The 21,926-nt window shown below is 44.7% G+C and overlaps 1 protein-coding gene across 2 annotated transcripts; it reads left to right on the top strand.

Annotated features, from left to right (window-relative positions):
• The first annotated feature begins 1,797 nt into the window (after positions 1 to 1,797).
• On the top strand, positions 1,798 to 12,733 carry LOC134860795 (insulin receptor substrate 2-like). 2 transcript variants are annotated; one of them, XM_063877607.1, is made up of 3 exons: positions 1,798 to 4,650; positions 4,810 to 5,309; positions 10,622 to 12,733. In XM_063877607.1, exons 1-3 carry the CDS (start codon positions 1,994 to 1,996, stop codon positions 10,624 to 10,626), a joined length of 3,162 nt encoding a protein of 1,053 aa, XP_063733677.1. In that variant the 5' UTR covers positions 1,798 to 1,993; the 3' UTR covers positions 10,627 to 12,733. The 2 variants fall into 2 exon arrangements, with proteins under 2 accessions (XP_063733677.1, XP_063733676.1); XM_063877606.1 differs by having other exon boundaries at positions 1,800 to 4,650; positions 4,807 to 5,309.
• The last annotated feature ends 9,193 nt before the right edge of the window (positions 12,734 to 21,926 follow it).

A 21,926-nucleotide genomic window follows, 5' to 3' on the forward strand; every position in this document is an offset into this window, starting at 1 on the left:
TCGTCTTGAGAGTCTTTTTCTGGCAGTACAAGTCTTCACACTGCGGGAGTAAAATTTAGCAGCCTCATGGAGTTGAACATTGGTGGCGAAATCCCCAAAATATCCCTCTGAGGTAAAGGAGAATAGTTCCTGTTTTCCTTTACTTGTATCAAAATCGGCTTGCAGTACACAACGTTTATTTTACATGGAGAAAGAGAGTCCATGAATAAACCAGGAAAATGCCATGTTTTTATTTTTTTGAGATGGCACACCTGGACATTAGTACAAATAAAAGATCACTGCAGAAAAACACAGATTACTGTTGTAGTAAATCCTGTGGGAACCTTTCAGTACAGAACATCCCATGAACTGGCTGCAAAACAACAATATGCGGCATTCAGCAGTATTCTTTCAGATTGTATGTCAAGTTATTACACATCTATGCCAGGAAAGTGTCAACAATACGCTCTATGTTCATTTGTTTTCTCCCTCAGGCTGCTTATATCTGTTATGTGTTACTAAATCCTGGCGGAGGTGTTTATGTTTTTGCTCATATCTCAGATTAAAGGTGACGACTAATGCTGAAAACACATGCTTAACCGGCTTAACCAGGATAAATTAACACTTGTGCAAAAACAGAAAAATAGGCAGTGGATGAATGTCACAGATCACACACACCAGCATCAACAAAAACAATTATGAGAACAATAGTGATTAGAGAAGGCTGGGATTACCCTTAATCTGTAGTATCTATGTGTTTGTATATGCTCATTAAGGACTACTTAAAGTCCCCCATCATCTATAGCATCTAATGTACACGGACACCTCATCAGTAGAGGTGTAATCTGCTTTCTGGGAGATTATAAAAAGCAAACCAAGTGTATTTTTAGCCTTGGCAGGGGGGAGTTTGACTAATGATGGTGAAGATCACATGGAGAATTAGTAACATAACTAGCAAGATGATCTGATGAGCAGATGTCTGTTATCTTCCCCCTGGCATCTGACAGGCCCCTTTACAGCCTGCAGGCACCCCTAGTTATCCATTTCTCCAATCGTGATCTAAAACATGGAAAAAGTTTTGTTTTGTTTTGCTTAAATCATGTGTAGGAAGAGAGGTGTGTGAGCAGCCAGATGATGGCAGCATTTCTGCAGCTTGTTATGACCCAGAAGCCTCTGACGCACATCTTTAGTCATCCCCTCTGTGAGATGGCTGTTTTTCATTCAAAATAAACACTTTGTTCCAATGCACCAAAGCGCACAACAAGCGTAAAATAGGGTTAAATAACTGACAAAACAAGGTATCTTCCCTTCAGCTGATTTAAATACATTTTCAACAGTATGGGAGATACATGCTGAGGTGATGATAGGAGGATCCAGTTGCGGAGGAATACCCACAGGTTTAAATATAGACCACAACAAGGTTCGTATAACAAACGGCACGTCAGGGTTGTTTACACTTTTACAGCCTCATAAATAAAGGGTTACAATCCAGCATAATTTGAAACCCTCATAAATCTAAATTGGCTTGTCAATCACAATGATCATAAATTACTATATGTGATGGGGGAATCCATCTGCTGCAGTAAAACAGATATATAAAATGAGTGTTCATATACTTTCAGGTTTTTTAATGCAGGAATCGGTTGTTTTTCTGATTTCGGTTTCTCCATGAGAGAGCTGTTGGGAAAGCAGTGGGCGGGGTTTGCCTGTCTTGAATTCTTGAACCAGCCAATAGGCATCGTCAGAGCCGCGCGATGGACAGGCACGGCCCCTGCAGCAGGCCCCGCCCCCTTATGACTCCGACTTTTATTCTGTTTTTAGAGCAGCAGCGTCACATGTTGTTTTTCTCCAGGATCCGATCAGTCCCCACTGCACTGTTGCCTCTACCGTGGCCAAGGACACATCTACAGAAGTGTGCCATGGATTAGATTTTGAAAAAACGGGATATCTTTAAAGTTTTTTTGCAACGAGTTTTTTTTATTTTTCGGTTATCTGGACATTGAAAAGAGAAAAAATGGCCAGTCCGCCGGCGACGGGAGGACACCTGTTATCGAATGGGACATACGGAGTGAAGAAGTGCGGATACCTGAGGAAGCAGAAACACGGGCACCGGCGCTTCTTCGTGCTACGGGAGCCGACGGAGCGCTGCCCTGCGCGGCTGGAGTATTATGAAAGCGAGAAGAAATGGAGGAACAAGTCCGCTGCAAAACGGGTCATCACTCTGGACACATGTCTGTGCGTAAACAAACGGGCCGACGCAAAACACAAGCACCTCATCGCCCTCTACACCAAGGACGAGTACTTCGCCGTGGCTGCAGAGAACGAGCAGGAGCAAGAGAGCTGGTACTCGGATCTGACTGATTTGATAGCCGAGGGGAAAGTGTACGACAGCCCTGCTTCTACCTCCTCTTTAGTGGGCTTTGAGGAAGCCAACTACGGACTCATCACTCCTGCATCAGCTGCCTATAAGGAGGTGTGGCAGGTCAACTTGAAATCCAAAGGTCTGGGTCAGATCAAGAACCTCACTGGAGTATACAGGCTGTGTTTGTCCAGCAGGACCATCAGCTTTGTCAAACTGAACTCAGAAACAGCTGCTGTCAGTTTACAGCTCATGAACATCAGGAGATGCGGACACTCTGACACCTTTTTCTTTATAGAGGTGGGTCGTTCAGCTGTCACTGGGCCTGGGGAGTTTTGGATGCAGGCAGAGGACTCAGTGGTCGCACAGAACATCCATGAGACTATTCTTGAGGCCATGAAGGCCATGAAGGAGCTGTCTGAGTTCAGGCCGCGCAGCAAGAGCCAGTCCGCCAGCACTAACCCCATTTCTGTTCCCACACGACGCAACCTCAACAACCTCCCCCCCAGTCAGACAGGCCTGGTGAGGAGATCCAGAACAGATAGCATGGCAGCAAACTCCCCAGGGAGGAAATTCACATCATGTCGGATAAGAACAGCCAGCGAGGGGGACGGGAGTGTGACCCGGCCTGTGTCCATGTCCATATCTGTGAACGGGAGTCCCACCAGTCCCAACTCTGGGAATCTCCTCATCAGGTCCCACACGCTCAGCAGTGGACGCACCTGCAGGATGCTGGAGTCCTCCTCCAACCTGCACCATAGCCGGTCCATGCCGGTGTCCAACTCCCCACCTGGCACCTCAAGCCCCATTAGCATGTCACCCAGGGGGGCCAGCATTTACACTCCTGACAAAATCCGGCGGCCTTTTAGCTGCAGCGCCTCCATCTCTGGCTCCCTCAGTGACACTGGCTTCATGCTGTGTGATGATTACAGCTCCAGCCCAAGTGAACCCAGATTCCTCCCCCTGACCCGCAGCGACACCCCCGACTCCCTGTCCAGCACGCCTCCATCCCGGGACATCAACGACCCCTGTGGCTACATGATAATGGAGGGGGGAAATGGCAGCAGGTCCGAGGCATGTGACAAAGCTTACAGGAAGCGAACGCACTCCCTCACCACGCCACGTCAACAGAGGGCAGTGGCGCCGCTGGCTTCCGCCTCCCTGGATGACTACACGCTCATGAGGATGGCCCACGGGCAGAACTCTCACTCCGCATCGCCCAAAGTGTGCTACCCTGAGGATTACGGAGACGTTGAAATCGGTTCCTCCAGGAGCTCCAGTAGTAACCTCGCTGATGATGGCTACATGCCGATGACGCCAGGTGTAACGGCCCAGTCTGGCAAAGTAGACTACATGCCCATGAGCCCAATGTGTGTCTCCGCACCGAAGCAGATTGTGAACCCCAGGGTCCATCCCCCGGCGACTGTGAGCGGCGGCTACAAAACCAACTCCCCCTGCAGCAGCTCTCTGGAGGACAGCGGCTACATGAGAATGTGGTGTAGCTCTAAATCCTCCATGGAGAGCTTGGACAGGAACGGCGAATACATGAACATGTCGCCTGGAAACCCACCTCCACTCCAGACCCCCCCTGATTACTACTCGGGCCTGCTATCTGGGGAGCATGCAATAGTGAGGTCAGCTTACCAGGGTGGCTCTCTCACACTCCCTGCTAAGCTTCAGGCCTCCAAGAATGAAGAGAGTAACCAGTATGTGCTGATGAGCCCTCAGAGTTTGAGGCAGAGGGTGGGGGAGTCCGACTATTATTCAGTGATGCAGCCCAGTGCAGCCCAGACCTCACCTCTTAGCCCCTCCATTCCCTCCCCAGTCAGACATGGCCGGGCAGAGAGCCTGCCCTACAGAGGGAGGCTTGGCAGGCCCAACAGACTTTATCTGGACACTCTGAGGACCCTGCCCAGCATGAACGAGCACCCCCTGCCCGGAGAACCCAGGAGCCCCGGGGAGTACATCAACATTGACTTCAGCTGCGCCAGATTCTCCCCACCCTCCAATGTATCCGCGGAGAGCCAGTCTTCATCACTGGGCTCCAGCAGCGGGGGCCCGGGGAGGTCGTCTCTGTCAGACTACATGAACCTCGAGCTGGGCTCACACTCGCATAAGGAGGCACACACTCCCGCTGAGCGCTTGGACACACTCCCAGAGTTATCTATGTGCTCAGGGGAGGACAGAGTGTACCATCTGGAGAGTGAGAACGGGTCTCGGGGCCTCTGTGAAGATGGGAAAAATGACTACACTGAGATGACATTTGGGATGACCAGCTCACCACCACAGCTTGTTCCTCAGAACCCTGCAAGGTATGTTCATCTGTGTTCTTTAAGGTGTTATTTTGATCATTTGTTGTCATCATGTAAGTATTTAAACATAGACAAGTTGCTTAATAATCCCTGTTTGACCAGTATGAAAACAAAGGCTTCTTTCTGATTAAACCTGTCATATTTTGAACTCTCCAGCAGCCTGAGCAGCAGGGAGAGGAGGCTCTCTCTGGAGGATCAGGGAGTCTCAGAAGGCATTGGGGCCTTCCTGCTCGGGACCACCTCTTCCTCCTCAGTTGACCCCGACTGCTCTGCCAAGGTGATCCGGGCCAATCCGCAGGGCCGTCGGCGCCACAGCTCCGAGACCTTCTCCTCCACCGCCACAGTGACGCCGGTGTTCCCCTCTTTCGCCCGCGGTGACATGGTGAAGAGGCACAGCTCGGTGGAGAACATTTCGTCCCGGAGCAGCGAGGGGTCCGACGAGGAGTACGGCAACAGCCCTGTGAACAGGCAGAGCTCGGCCGCATACGCCAACAGGCTGAACTACATTGCCTTGAACCTGCTGGACAACAGGGACGTGGAGAAATGCGAGGACCTGGCTGGCTTCAAAACCACCAGCAGCTGCAAAGGGGGCATCAATGGATTACACAGCTCACCCTATGTCTGTTTGGGATTCAAGGAGGCTGCAACCACTGCCAAAGGTGAGTGAGGTTGCTGTCAGATGTGTTGTTGTTGAATAATTTATCTCCACTCTAGCTTTAAGTCCTGCAGGAATGCTCGTTTTATTGTAAACAGAAGTCAGGTTGGCTTTGCTGTAAGAAAAGAGAGCTGCACTGTACAGTTAGGAGCCAAATGGAAAAAAACAGGATGCATGCGATCTTTCTTTCCTCCAGATTCAAATTCAAACTGGCTGTGTGGATTTCAAAGTACATACGTCGGCAGTGCTGACGCAGCCTTCAAGAGCTCCTCCTAAGCTCCTATTTCTGAGTACTTGTATATTATTGGTAATATTTTTTTGTGATTAAACAACCATGTGGTGTGAAAAGGAAGGTTTCTGTTCTGAGTTGCAATCAGTCACATGTTCACTGTTTCTTTTGGCTCCTATATTTGGTATTTTCCCACAACATGTGAAGGCAGCAGAGGGCTGCTAGGAAACGTGACCAGGCTGAGAGCTCTGAAGTAAACAAGCACCACGACGGCACAGAGCCGGATGCTGCCTCTGCACACGCTATAAATACACAAGCAGATATTGGGATTCCACCAACGCTTATGAATGAGAGATTCTTCATAAAACACAAGTATTAGTAAGGCCTCCTAATGTCCCACCGGGCCCCGGGGGTTTCCGGTTGTTGTTTTTTCAGTTGGGTAGGCTTTAGGATGTGTTGCACATCAATGTGACCTCCATGGACCTCTCCCATCCCATAATCAATAGTGTCCCAGAATATCCCAGTGAACTGTATGAAGCTGCGGCTTGGGATAGCCGACGTCGTAAACAAATCGGGAACAGCAGAATGTTGACATTAAAGCCACGTTTGACCCCCGCCGTTTAACAGGCACACAGTGAACTCGCATGTGTTTGTGAGCACGTAGAAGGGGGTCGGAGCAGGAGGGCTTGGGAGGGGGGTGTACGCTGACATGTGAGGCCCAGCACAAGTGGATATGTGTTTGTGTCCTTGTAGGCAGCGAGGAAAACAACAAAGTGGGCGAGTTGCTATGCGGCCATCAGGTAACTGGATGTCACGGTGCACATTCCTGGCTGAGCGCGTTTCAAAAGTTGAGGCCTGTTTTTGTCCCGGCTCCAGCCCACTTGAATAGAAAGTGGCTTTTATTTCACAACATGGCCCCTGTGTATAGAAACAAGTTATATTAGGTTTCATTTTGAGCAGAAAAAGGCTATATAAGTTGTTATTGTTTTTCAGGGATGAAGAGGAATGTCCAAACGGCCACTGTGTCCATCTCAACAGCGTGTGTTTGTTTGTATTCACTGTTAGTGTTCTGTACTCATATTTTGGGTGGAGTCCAAATATTTTTGTGGTCTTGTAAAGTTTTTCCAGTGAGCAGAGGGAGGGAAAGAGTCGAGCACATACATGTGGACTGTAGCACGTACGCATGCAGAGCAGTTGGGGTGTGTTTTTCTCACAGGGAGCCTCTTCTTTTTTTTCCAGTGGCGTAGCCTGCATCCGTGAACACTTTGGCAGAGATGTGCAAAGAGAGTGGCCTGTTTTGTTTTCCAGTTTGTGGGAGAGCGAGTGAATGCGTGCATAATGGGGCAGGACGGCACGTGCACTCAACTGCCCTTCTGCCTCATTAGGCTGTTCACTTAGCAGAAGTAAGACACACAGAGAGTGGGGGGGGGGTGCATCAGTGGAAAGAGGGGGGTGCTTTTTGTTGTTGTTGAAGAAACAAATAAACTCGTCAGTTGGCCCCTTTCAACCAAGGTGCATTCTGGGATGGCTTGTTTACTGACGTAGCAGGGTGAAGGAGCTCAAAGTGGGGTTTTTTGGTGCTAGGCCCCACTGGAGGGTTTATCAGGAGGTGAAGCTGGGCCCCCCCCTGCACCATGTGCCATCCAGACCCAAAAGTCTGCAGCTTTTCATTCCTGCTCCGTCTGACCCTCGCAGGCACGTGGCTGGAATGAGAACCTCTAATGGAATGCTGCAGCTCTGGAGGCGAGTGTTTGTCAGGATCAAAGTACCACTAAAACAATCAAATGCCCTTGGAATTTCTCCCCCATATGACGCCTGTGAGGAACGTGACTGCATTCCTGGTCCACAAAACCCTGAAGCTTTACGTTCTTTTGGTGCTCCAACTCCAGTCAGCCTAGACGTCTTAAAGCCTGGCGTACGGGTCCGGTTTTTGTTTACCTGTTGTTCTGTCGGAGTGTGATTTGGACATGGTGTTTACCGTTGCCCTAACCTGAGCCCGCCGTTCTCTCCTCGTGGAACCGGCTAGCTGCAGCTCAGCCAGGTGGATGTTCTGTACCAGACTGAGATTAGCCGTGTCAGCCGTCTCTGTTTCTACCTTTGCATCAGACTAATACCTTTATCTCCCCTGGGGACGATTCAAGAGGCTTGATTTGCAATGTGAGATGATTCTTACTGCAGTTACGAGTGTTGATTTTAATTGCCTTTTACTAGGCGTGTTGATAATCGTGATCATAGTGAGTTGTGAGACTGCAACATGAAATCATTTTGGCTATATTTCTTTTTATTTATTGAACATTTATGTTTCAGAGTTTTCTGCAGGGGTTTATAAAATAGTGTTGTTGAATTTCAAATGTTTTGGTTTGTTACTGACTACATTTAATTCTTTATTTTCAGTTATATTTACAGTATATTGTTTATCAATTTACCATTTATTTGAATTATTATTTGTTTTTGTATTCATTCTTTAATGCATGATGTTTCAATGAGTAAAAAGGTTTAATATTCCTGATATTTTCTCGAAGACTGATGCAAACATCGAGCATCTCTAGAAGTAGGGGAAAAAGGAAAGTTAAGACAGCATAAAGGGACCAAGAATGGAGGGGCCCTCTGAGTGCATGTGGCAGATGGCCTCTCTCCGATGTGTGTAGTTTGGAGGGAAATGGGGTGGAAACGGGGCTGAAACACCTGCCAATCTGCCTTGTCTTCACACACATGTAAACTCATTACCCATTTCCCTTCCACCCGTACATATATGTCTTTCTCTTCCACACACACACACACATCCCTACCTACTCACTATCCCGCCACTAATGACTGCCCGCCATCTGCCGCACCCACGGGCTGCAGAGAGCATGACCGTCAGCATCATGTATGTTGAGTGTGTAATTTATCGGCCAGATTAGAAGCATTCGTGTCCTTCTACTTAATTCCCACCTCCTCTCGGCGTCATCCAGTCAGTAGTATTGTGAGTGATGTCATCCCGGATCTCAATGCACCCGGAGCATGTATATCTGTGTATGATGTGCGTGTGCATTATGATGTTAGAGGGTGCAGAGAGCGAAAGGGGTCTAGCTGTACGGCCATGCATGCCTAACTCGCTCTGAGCATGCTCAGTAGACGGCACAGGGGTTTAGATGACATAATCCTGGTATTTTTTGACATTTTGTAGACCAAATTGCAGATATTGACATTGGGATGCAGTGGTTCTACTTCTTCCACTGTTCGAATTTGGCCGACATGATTACTTTGTGATGCCCGTGTGGCTTCATTTTCTACATTGCACATTTTGTTCCGGCATGAGCGTAAAAGTCACACCTGAATTTCAGCCATCCATCAGCATGATTGTTCAATCCATCCCTGCTTACACACACACACACACAGACACACACACACACACACACACACAGCTGTTGCATACTTTATTTACATTTGCGTCAGACCTGAGATCTCGCAAACATAACAAAGTGAAAAAAGCCAAGGCAGGAAATCCAGAAATGCCATGTTACTTGATATCGAGAACAAACGTGCACACGTAACACCGCAGGCTCTTGTGTCAGAGTTTCCAGCCAGCGTGTGTGTGTGTGTGTGTGTGTGTGTGTGTGTGTGTGTGTTTGTGTGTGTGTGTGTGTATTTGTGTGAGTCGTGGCACGGGGAGGAGGGGGGCTAAAGTAGGCCGGGATGTTCCAGACAGAAGCGCTAGCTGCTAGATAACTGCGTGGCCAGCGTTCCCCACATTTAGCCAGCCACGGCTCCAGATGAGATTACAGCCTCTGTGGCGAGATTAGATGGCATGGGGTAGATCAGCCAGAGTCAGCGGCTACTCCACGGGGAGCAGCTGGCTTATACGTATCACAAGGTGTGTTTATCCTGTCCGGATCTCAGGTCATCTTAATTGAGACAACAAAATCGTAGTAATATCTTTTGTTTATGCATTTTGGACGCTTTAATAGTACCTTTCATAAAATACAGGGATTTATTTTTAGATTAAACATGCATAGTGTCCTCAGCTCTCCTCTGTTTATCTTTTTTTAAATAAAAATATGTAGGCCTATTAAGACTTCTTTTTTTTAGATGAGAACTGCTTGACTCCGAGCTCCAAAAATGGTAACTTTTCAGGAGCTAAGAAAAGCCTCGCTTTCAGCCCGACCGCCTTTCAGTTTTTACAACCATGCAATCCTTGTGTGGTTTCATGACACTTGTGGAAGTAAGGGGCCCTTGTGTTGCCGTTAGCCCTTCACCACTGTACTCCATCTCTTCCTGGAAGCTTCCAGTCGACCCAGTGCCCCTCCCCCATCCCCACCACTCTAAATCCTTCCCTCCTTCTGCTTGCAATGCCCACAGCCCCCTCCTCCACATCCTTCACAATTATCAATCCACCATAAATGCACCCTCAGTTTCTGTCTCTGTTTAATATCAAAGATGCATCATGTACTGGTTCTCCTCCGCTCAGTGTGTGTCCATAGCAACACGGCAGCGCAACAGGAGACCCCCACCCCCCCATTGCTCTACATCCCAGATTATGTAATAACGACCGTTGCTTACCACTTCCAGCCTCCCCCCCCCCAATGCCGCCCTTTAAGCGGCAAAAAACAGCTTGTGTGTAAAGACATGACGCGTACCATCCAACGTGTACACATCAAATTAAAATTCCAACTAAATATCGTCATCATAAACATAAAAACGACCCGTTTCACACGTCTCAAATCCGTCCTATGAACTTGTTTGTGCAGCACTCTGTGTTCTTGTTATATGAGCTGCGTGTTCCAATGTCTCCTTGTTGTTGTGGCACAAGCTAATCTGAAGGGGCTCACACTGTACAGTAGACTCTTCTCTCTCATGTGTGCTCCCTCAAAGGTCTGCATTGTTGGCACACGTGTTGTTTCGGGGAAAATAATCAGACCACAAACTGGGGGTTTACCGTTTGTCTTTTAGAAACGGACTACATTTGTGTTTTACATTTCAAACATTTGATGCAAATAGCTACAAAAGCTCAGCCTCTGGTAGATAAATGAAAGACAGATGCTTGTGTTTTAATCCCAAGATATTTCCACTGACTCCCTCTTTCCCCCTCTTGTCATCTCTTTCAGACTGAAGGTCTCGTCTATCCTCTGACTTGGCGTCTTCACCAATCTGCTGCTGGAAACAAGAAATCTACTTTGCCCTACCACTGGGCCCTGTTGCCCTAAAAGACTGTCTTGACCCTCAGCATCACTCACACACACACTTACGAAACAAGCAGGTCATCGTCTATGCATGTCATGAATTCGCTGAAGGCAACACAGGTGTGTGTGTGTGTGTGGGTGGATGTGTGTATTTGTGCATCATGTTCACTGCGCTTTCAGAGGCCATTTTTCATGTGACCCACATTTTGGCGCAAGCACAGAAGCAAAGATAGTCAGACTATAACAAAAGTTGAATGGTACCCTGGTACTATTTATTTACTTGAGGTTAGTTTTATGACTGCCTGTATGAGTGCGAGTGTGTTTCTGAGACGAATGACGACCAACCTGTATGACAGTGGAAAATGAAAATGGCACAGGGAGTGAAACCAAGGTACACTGAGTATATAACTATATTTAGATGAGATATGTTATTTATTTTTGGAAGATGAATGTTTGATAAGACCTACCCAATGCCTTAATGTCTATATTGTCCTTATGTTTTCTATGAGATAAGAGATACATATTCTATTAGTCTGTTTTGACCTCTATATTGTTATTCTATTGTGGAAATTAAGCTTAAAATATGATTTCAGAAATCCAGAGTACATCGGGGCTGCTTGACTTCTGATTTATCTTATCGATTTTAAAGTATTTTCTTAATTAAGAATTTCTTATTTATTCTAACTTAGTTTATTTTTTTGTCCCATCGAAGCGATGGACTTACAGAAATATATTTCTAAATGTCTTCAAGAGTTATGCATGTCTTTGTGACTCAGCTCAGACCCCACAACACCAGGCATCTGATTGCACTGTACCTCCCACAGTTCCTCACTTGAGCCTGAAAACCTCACACACTCCTACCTTCAAACCTATGGACTGCTGTTGGGCAAAATGCAGGACACCCTGCTGTGATATTTTGACAGTACAACTGTAAAGTTATAGTGACGACGCAGGGGCGATGGAGCCAATGAAAATTGTCAGGGTTGGGGCACAGTCGAGACGTTTTCTGGTCATCCAATGAGGGCTAAAGTAAGGGGAAAGGGGTTGGCAGTGGGGGACAATCACTAAAAATAAAAGGGAGGCTAACATGGAGATTTCGTTTTGATTCCATTCAACATTATACAAACTCCACAACGGCCTCCAGTGGGTTATATTATCCGAAAGCCCTCTAAGCTCTCCTGACTTTGTGGCTTTTGCGTCATCCACTGTGCCGACTCCAACTGGCTCACAACCTCTTCAGTGTACAGGAGATTGTACAAATGAAAACCATGTCTGAATGTATCGCTGAACTGGTGGGAACAACACACAAAACACTAAGTGGAAAACGGTTTTGACAGAGTTTAATAATATTGGAGCTAAGTTGTATTTATCTGCAGATTCTTGAAGGTGTATATTTTGTACATAGAAAGAGTTTAACTAAAACAATCTATTGAAAATACATAGAATATTAGATTTTATGTTGCAATGATATTCCTGTGTAAAGACTTTGGCTACAGATTTCTAAAGGGGACGGGGGTTTTGCTTCGGGGTTGTACAGGTTATTGTATGCTTTTCTCCCTCACAGTCTCTGTGACTATATGAAAAAATACTGTCTATTTTATTAAAGAGATATCTTTGCCTTGTTGACACACTTTACCCCAATGGCATATGCAATAGTGACATGAATACAATCTAGTTTACAACCGTGGAACCAAATGTAACATTGCATTGATGATTTATTTTCTTTTCATTGCGAGCAGAAGCTGCTTTACTCCTTGTACATTTCTCTCTCTGCCAAGTGTTTCGTTTTTGTCGCTGGGAATTTTTGTTCTTGACATGTTTCAGAGCGCTTTCCCCATTTCTGTGTCCATGGACGGAATCAGACTGACCTTCAGTCTGACGTGTCGTTGTCTTCCATTGTACATAATTCAATATACTGTTTATTGTGATGCTCACAAGAGATAATGATTTATAAATTCTGGTAGTCCAGTATTGCTTTTGTCTGTATTGATTATGGATAGAAACCTACAGAAATAAATGAATTTATTTAAACCGGTACATCTTTGTCTTCCTTTTTTTACATTTACATTTGAGTAAAGGACTTTTGTCAACGTTTTATGGTATTAAAATTATACATAATTAATAAACAAGACACCTAAAATTAGAGCTGACTCATAAAATCAGCTGAATCAGGAGATGAGCAATGGGTTAGAAATAATTGCTTATGACATTTGATTTTAATTTATAATAAGAATAATGTGTTATTTTGTCTTTGAAATGTTGCTTAGTGTCACTTTAATTAGTTTCCTTTAAGCCACTATTCGTAAAGACTATAAATCCCATCCTGCCCCTCTCCTTTTCCTTCGAGTATTTGGCACAAAGTCTAATAGCTTCCTGAGTGTGTCAATAGAGGAGGATATCCTACTGTACCTCCGTCCTGTATGAAGTGAGACGCTGAACTCTCTGGGCGACGATCTCCTTTTCTGTTAAGTGTTTTTATTTGAAACGGAGGCTGGAGCAGGAAGCCCATATTGAGCCAATGACTTCCTGCCAAGCCACGCGTCTCCAGAATGGACTGCGTAATCATAGTCTGGAGGTCAGCAGGTTCAGCACATGCAGTAAACAACACCTCTCACCTGTTTCTACAGTATCTCCCACACACTCCAATTCAGCTGTCACAGGAACGTCGTGTTTCTTTACCATACAGTTATCTTTTTACACCATACAGATATAGTTCCATTCAAAAGATTACATTTCCTATCTTTGGTTAACTAGTTTTCTTAAAAAAACACACAGAAATGTGTCTAGTCCTGCAAATACTTTAGATTTTCCAAGGTTTTGAGACTTATTAGTGTCAAAAGTGAATGGAATTGTTTTATTTCAAGATGACAAATAGACATTTATATGCTGTCTTGAAGAGAGCTAGGGTGAGACCCTGACTGTATGGGCACAATGGCCAACATTATACCTTATACACATTAGAGATGTTAGCATAGTCATTGTTAGCATGGTGATGTTACAACTAAATTCCTCAATGCAGCCAAACAGACCCCCAATTTTGAAAAGGCTAAACAAAACCCCAAAAGCATGACGGAGACCAGGCCGGGAAAATAGTTTACTCGTGGTTCGAAAACAAGCATGCATGCAGGCGAGACGAGGCTGGCTTATCCAATAGGGATCAGGCTAAAGGGCAGGAGTCCAAAAAGCCGGCAGAGGGTCAAAACAGGCAAAGCCCAGGCAGGGAAAAATAAAATCTCTGGACCTCTAAAGCAGGTAAAACATGTGGAGGGTCAATTGCAAATGGGTCAGAATACGCTACAGGTGTGTAGTTGATGAGAAATGGCGGGAAAAGTAGGTTTTTCACAAGGCAGGTTGGAGAATTTCAACAAGGCAGTGAAAGAAAATGGAAGAATAGCAATTTGGTGACATTGTTAGATGAAGAAGCAACCCTTTTTGAAAAACATACCACGCTTACAATGTCATTATAAAGCTTTAATATTCTTTATTGGCACCAAGCTTTCAACCCTCCAGGACAGACGCAAAATGAGCACTCCTCGAGCTGGTGTCTATTAATTAGCAGTATGACAGTGTCAGTGGGGCTCTGCTCTGCTGCCAGGCAGAAACCAGCCTTACATAAGCACACACCACCAATCCACCAGGAGGGACACGATGTTCCTCACCCCCTCTGCACTGACTGTCTGTCAGGAAAACCATTATTTTTTTCTATTTTTCTTTGTAGGGGCAGACATGTTTATTCTCCGAATGCAGACCACAGGACAAGATGTAAAAGCAGAAGTCTGTTGCATGATCTTACATTGTCATAAAGGGCCGCTTGTCTCAGGGGAGTGAATTTCTCAAGCCTGTGCCAAAACAGTTAAAGGCTCCTAAAATACAGTTAACTCCTTTGAAGTGTGTGTGTGCGTGTGTGTGTTTATCTGGTCTATTTCTAAATGCCCTCAATTCTTCCCAAATTTAGAATCACATTCACAAAATCACATGCTTGTAAACGCACGCAGGCAAGCCAGAAAGAATTCCTCATGGCCGCAGCGCTGGTGCCATGCGACCTGCTCCAACATCATCATACGATTAGGAGGCTCCAACTTGTGACATTTCTTGTGCCTTGAGGTCTTTGAAGATCAGTACATTTCCAGCAAGATGAATGCATTCCCTCACTGAGGGCAACACGCAGTGACAGTTAAATACTTCATTTGATTCCACTTTGCAAATACACTGCAAGCACTTCCATTTTCATTTTATTTATAGACAGTTTTTATTATTTCTACTTTAAAGCAAATCATTATATTGCGGTATTTGAGTCACTGAGTTACAAGGGCAACCACCATATGCATTTAATAGGATAGCAACATCGTATATGGACTTTCTGTTCATGGTGAATTGGTTTGATATACAGGTCCACTGCGAAATAAACCCAGGCCTGATTTGTTAGTGCTCTTAGAGAAGCCGTACTGGAAATAGTCATGTGAAATTGACCTAAAACAGCAATTTTTCCTTATGTACAGTATGTACTCGATGCACCTGGTATACATTAGAACAGCATGCATGTGGTATGCAGTACAGATTAGGGTTTTAAAAAGCGAATAGCTGCTCCTTTTGCAACCTCGTCCAGCCTGTGCTCCACTGGGCCTCCCGGCCAGCTTGCTGCCGTGCTGTGTTGCAGCTCTTGAGGGGATTGAGAGGCGCTGGCCCCATTATTTCTCCCTGAATCAGCCTAAGGAAGGTTTCAGCCGGGCTCATTGAACTTAGCCGCGCAGCAGCAGGGAGGAGCTGTGACCCATTTACGGTAGCAAGCGCTGGCTCTCCACAGAAGAGACCACAGAGGCCCACAGCGCTGGTGATCCCACATGGAAACGTAACATACTGACATATATTTCAGAGATACCATACTGAATCAAATCCTAATGGGAAAAGATTGCTTTTCTTATGCAATCAAACACGTTTTCACCTACGTATAAGGATCACATGGTCTTTCACTGATTGAGAGAAGAGAGAGTGATGAGTGTAAATCCAAAAGTAATGGATCTGCATACTTCTTCCACCCGATTGCAGGAAAAACCCCAGGTGTTATTGATCAAATGAACTTTGGTCCTGGTCTATTTAGTGTGTCACACCAGTTCCACTGAGCCGGCTTTGCACAATACCAGGCCCTGACCCACCAAAAATGGAACAGGGCCATAATTAATGTGATCAATTACACCTGTGTTTACCTCGCAATGACAATGTCAAAATGGCTTCTGGGAAAAAAGGGCCTATTCATCCTGAGTAGGACATAAATGGGACTACCACATTTTGTGGAATCATCCCGTAGTTGTTTAGTCATTTCTGCAAAAAAGTAGAGGAAACAGAGGGGCTTTAGCCTTTTCTACGTATAATCAGAATGGTCCCAGTTTGAAAGATACTGTGGAAACTAAAACTAGAGCCTTGTTCTGAACCTTAACAGGTTGTAAAGAGGCTATTGCTCACTTTCAATTGTTCACTGTTGTATTTTTTGTTGCAAACTGGGCAAAAAGCAGGCAGAGAGCTGTAGGAAGTGAGGGGTCATTCGGTCAGCGGCTATCTTGATAAGCTGACAGCCTGCACTCTCATTGCCTCTTCTACCCGGAGCAACAGCAGCACTCTACATTACAGAAAGGCAAAAAGGTCAATCAGCCCTGATGCATTCTCTCTGAACCTTTTTGGCTTTTATCAGTCATCCCTTCTACATGCTTTCCCAGACAGAACGCTGCCTCAGGGAAAAATAATCTGGAGGCTTGGCTTAGTATTTGAAGAGTGGGCATTTTTTTATTTTCATTTGTCATTTTAGAATTCTTGCTGCAATGTCAATGAAAGTGTGTAAGTTAAGATGTCTGCCACGTCATGTGCGGTTCCAGTGTTGAGGTTTGAGTTGATACAAATTGCTTTAATATATTGTATGGCACTCGATATTCACACCTGTGTGTGTGTGTGTGTGTGTGTGTGTGTGTGTGTGTGTGTGTGTGTGTGTGTGTGTGTGTGTGTGTGTGTGTGTGTGTGTGTGTGTGTGTGTGTGTGTGTGTGTGTGGGTGTGTGTGTGTGTTTCAATGGAAAGTCTCTGCAGCTCTGACTCCATGGCATTCAGGCTCCACATGTTTGGAAAGCATGTGGAGCCCAGGTCCCGCCCACTGCTCACACACACTCCTGCTGCTGTTTACCACACTGGCAGTGAAGTGGAAGACTCCGGCCTGCCGGTCCACATGCCGTCTTATCAGCCGACACTCTCTCGCAGCTCGTAAACATGTTTTGCACGGAAATTATCTGGCAAAAGACTGTTGTAAAAGAGCCAGACGCAAGTCGATTCATATTTGTGTCTTTGAGGAGACGTCATGATAGAAGCAAGTGATGCAGGCAGCTTTATTTGTCAGTTCCTTACATACTCCTCTTCTTCTTTCCATCAAAACATGAACTATACTCGATGACATCATGCTAGGATTTAATTTCGTCTTCTCATTTGATTGGTCGAGTTAAACTTCAGGGCAGACCCAAAGGTCTCGTAAAATGTGTACATTAGTATTTACATGTTGAATGGAAAGCTTTGAACTGTGAAAGACTCCAAAAGTACATTCCCAATAAAGGTTGAATGGAAACATCGGTTAATTTGCATGTTAGAACTTATGAGAAAAACATGTTAGAGAAGTCCTCTGTTTGAAGTCTATATGAGTCACTTTCGGCCTCAGGCTGAACATGTTATAATACATTAGGCTCACAGACCAATGAAATGCTTGCTCATAGCGACACCTATAACGTGCTTTGCATATAAGGTTTGTGCAACCTTTACATTTTGAAAGGATGACAATATTCAAACTATTTACTTTACAACCTCAGGCTGTTTAGAAGGAATCCTAATGGCTTCCAGCTACAGGTGTCAAAAGGTTTAGATCTGAGACTAAGCCAGTCTGAATAGATGTCTTTAATCATGCTTTTGCTTTTCCATCATGCTCCGATGTGAGTGTTTTCACAGTAGTTTTGTAAGCTCCCCAAAAAAAACCCATTAACATCTATGATTTTAACTGTCATTTGTTTGGGTTATTTTCATCTAGGCCATCAGGACAGCTGACTGGCCATCGCATGGCTAAAAGCCTCAAGGACCACACTCGTTTTTGTGTCATTTAATCCTTTGTTTATCATGAAAATACTTTATTCCTGTAATTATACAAATCCCTTGGAATTCATGGAAAAGCAGCGTAGCAGCCCATCACACAGTTTTCCCTCTCATCCACTCCTGTCAGCAAACACAGGCCCTGCATGACATCGGACTTTTGAGCACGCCATTCCCCGTCAAAGACCAAAACACGCGAGGCCAGATTAGGAGTTATGCTGATTTTGATGCACACATACAGTCACACACATAAATCTTGTCAGCTTATCCATATTTCCAGCTGTGTGTGACTGACCTATTGCCTCAGAGTCGACCATATTAAAGATACCGAGATCCTCAGAGGGAGACTAAAGACAGAATGTGATCACAGTTTGTTTTCTGTGTTTTGGGTCATTTCCTTCGTGATGTTCTCACTCTGACGTTATTTGGACGTTACCACATCCTACCAAAGAATCTTTTTATAAGCTTCGTTTGTAACTGTACATTATTTCTGAGCAGTGGTGTGACGTGACATTTTCTTGTGCGTCAGGCTCCAGTTTCTTTCCGCTCTGCGTGGTTGGCGGTGATGCTAACAGGTCCTCTGTAGTGGAGGAGGATGCTGTTTCAGAGCGGAGTCAGTGAGACACTGATGCTAATGAGGCATTAGCGTAAGCCTATAATGCGGAGCATGGCAGTTTAACATCGAGGGCGCCCCTCTGCACACTACCAATCTGACTCACTGGATTTGGGATGATACTGTGACCTAATAGCTACAAAACACACATTCAAACACACATGGATTTTACAGAATTGTGCATAGATGTAATTAAATCTGCATTATTTATATTAAGTCACCAGCACTTACTCCTCAGGATTCTTTGCCTATGATTATGGGCAGATTAAGTCATTAATAAAGCATAACATATTAGCTGCCTTTAGCTTCTGTTTTTGCATATTTCTCCCGATTAATAACACATTTTCCAAATATTCCGACTCACACAACAGATATTGCACCCAAAAATGAGAAAATGAATGGCAAATTTGGAAGATAAAGATGAACAAATGAAATGTATAGACTTTGCCTCAGACTCAGAGCATGTACTGTATGTTCATCCAGTGTTGGCCTGAGTCCAGAGTGCTGTGAAACCAGCATCTATACTCAGCATATTCTCAGCCTTTGCATTCAAGCCTTTACCTTTGACACTAATACTTAAATGTGGACGAGGACCATCTGTGTGTTTACCACCAATGTAATCAGCTTGTTGTCTTGTAATGTAACCTGTCTGTCTGCGTCCGTCAAAGCCCGTTCTAGAGTTTCCCCTCAGGGTTCAGTAAAGTTGATCTCATCTTATCTTTCCATTAGCCTGAGTGTGCTGCCAATAACTTGAATAATTATTTAATGCTCAGTCCTGTTCTGCAGGCTCCATGCGCATGTTTGAAATTCCTTATTAATCCTGGGCTTTTGTGATCTTTGCTCAAAACCTTTTGTGCTCACTGCAATGCCAAATGAGGAAACATTTCTTAATCTGACTACTGGTCTTTAACCATTAACTAGCCATAGCTCCATAGTAGAGCTTTCATGGACTGTTGGTTCTATGGAAACATACAAAAAAACACACTAAAAGTAGAAGTCCTCCAACATTTTCAGAATTGGCTCACTTTAAATATCAATAAAGCATCTTACTTTGCATTGATCTGCACATTTGTGAGTCCATTATCAGATATAACTGAACATAATTCAACTATATTAAAAATGATATGTGTTTTTGTAGCGTGTTTGCTCCATATTTCAGTCTTCAGAACACCTTCCAGCATTCCTGGATCTCCACTGTTGACTGTCACTGTACTACAGTAACAATTAACTGACTACGCAAATGGATGTTTACAGTGCTCTTTGATTACTGGGCTTTCTAAGGCGTACAGATTTTAATGACAGCTTTTGTTTGCATGTGGGTCACTGTGACTCGGATCGGCTCCAGCCTCCAGTGTCTGGCTCCACAGTCGAGCCGGTGCCTCGCTGCTTTTGACCTTAGTCCCGGTGCTTGTTTACCTGCTGGGAGGAATGTGCAGTTATGTAAGGCGTAATCTATCAGAAAGTACATTTCCCTCTGTTACCTAGGTCACAGACACACACACACACACACACACACACACACACACACACACACACACACACACACACACACACACACACACACACACACACACACACACACACACACACACACACACACACACACACACACAGGCCTACATCGACTCACACCCTGACAAACAGCTTGATATGGCGTCACACACGGTATATCTACCAAGGCTTATAAGGGCCATTTTGGCAAAAGTATTTCAAAAGCACAAAGCCCAGGGAAGGGGGTGTATACTCTGACACTGTACAAGTAAAATAAAAGGTAATGTTGTCCGATATTTATCAAAAAACAACATGGTTTCACTTTGAAAAGTTGGATCGACCTTATCACACCGCAGACGGTAAACAGTGAATGCAACACGTGATGAGGTCACTACAACCTTGTAAAGTGAAGCCATAAAGTAAAAGATTCTTACTACAGGAATGTACGTCTATATTCTCAGAATTACTGAGTTTTTTATTGGAATATCGTCTGCCTCCCCTAGGTTTCTTTAAACCTACAATGGCCCGTATGTGCAGTTGTATCCACTTTGCTTAAAAAACACCTGTTTATTCTGACTGTGTCCTGATGCGTGTTTTATTACCAATAACTTGGCTTTTACAGTCCCAGTCATAGATAAAGTTCCACTCTGTGTAGATATGATAAACACACACAAAAGGTGGAAACACACACACCTCAGGCACACATAGACATACCATTCTGAGTTTGTTGCCATTATGGAATCAGCTCCATCTATGGAAAACATCCCCTCATGTTTGCTGACGCGTTTCAGTTGTATATTTGTGTATTATTGACGAGCAGACCGGATCAATGTGTCTTTCCGAAGGCTTATGGAACCCATCCGGATTGAATTATGTTCTGCCACCATGCATCTCCACTGCGGCCTCATGCTGCTGTGGGTCGGATTGCTCATAAACACTCTCCCAAAGTCTGTTACTCACATCATCGGGTATCAATGGCCCGTGGCTCGTGAGGTTCCCACATAAACACATCAGTGTGCTGAAAGTAAAAATAGACGTGTGCACACAGAGAGCACAGGCATCACTAATATATGTACACACTAAAGATAAACACACTAAAATAAGTGATGCAATGGTTTGTTTGTATTCCACTTGAACAAACGTAACCCCACACATTGAGTCATTATCTGAAATGCATTCTTACATTAATGTCACGTAATTGGTGAGGGTGTAAAGAAGCTATGGATCATGGGAGATGTTCACCACCCTTGTTGTCATTACAGTTAGCATCTCCTGGTGATCCCGAGGCTGCCTCCTCTCCAAAACAAATAGATCCCCTTAGTAGAACCACTTAATGAAGCAGTTTTGAATGCATGTCATGCAACCTTTCCTGTCTCCATTCAACTGTTTTATCTAATACAATGTTTTAGAAATAGGAATATTGCTGAAATAAACAAGTTTCAAAAAACAATTCTGTGTTTCTCAGTTGCTGTTAGCTGCCTTAAAGGGCCCTGCAAACAATTGGCGTGGTTGACTCAGCTTTTTCTGTAATAATGTAAGATCCAGACCCCTAATGACTTAAATGCAACAGCAGGTTAAATATATAATCAGAAAGGACCAAGATCTATAAAGTGTATTAGAAAATTTGGTAATAAAAAGAAAGGAATTTAATCAAGCAAGCGCCTGACTCACATACTTCCTGCAAGCTGGTATGATTTAGATTCCATTCACAATGTACTGTACACGCAGGAGTTTTATACCACAATGCAACGGCTTCCTATATGCACCATATGAACTATTCACCAGCAGCTGTCTGCAGGAGTTTGCGAGCAGGCCTAATCCTATTAGTAGGGATAGTTAGTACCTATAGGAATCCCATTCAGCAGCACAACAACACCCTTCGTACCGAGTTCACACCAGGGGCATGTTTGCGTGCGCAGCAGCCAAGTAAATCATCCGTCAAACATGCCAGCCACGAGGCTAAAGCTTACAGAACAGAAAAGAGTTGGAGACACATTCAGAGGGGCTTACTGGAG

The sequence above is a fragment of the Eleginops maclovinus genome, chromosome 24 (genome assembly GCF_036324505.1).
Source record: "Eleginops maclovinus isolate JMC-PN-2008 ecotype Puerto Natales chromosome 24, JC_Emac_rtc_rv5, whole genome shotgun sequence".
Taxonomy (NCBI): Eukaryota; Metazoa; Chordata; class Actinopteri; order Perciformes; family Eleginopidae; genus Eleginops; species Eleginops maclovinus.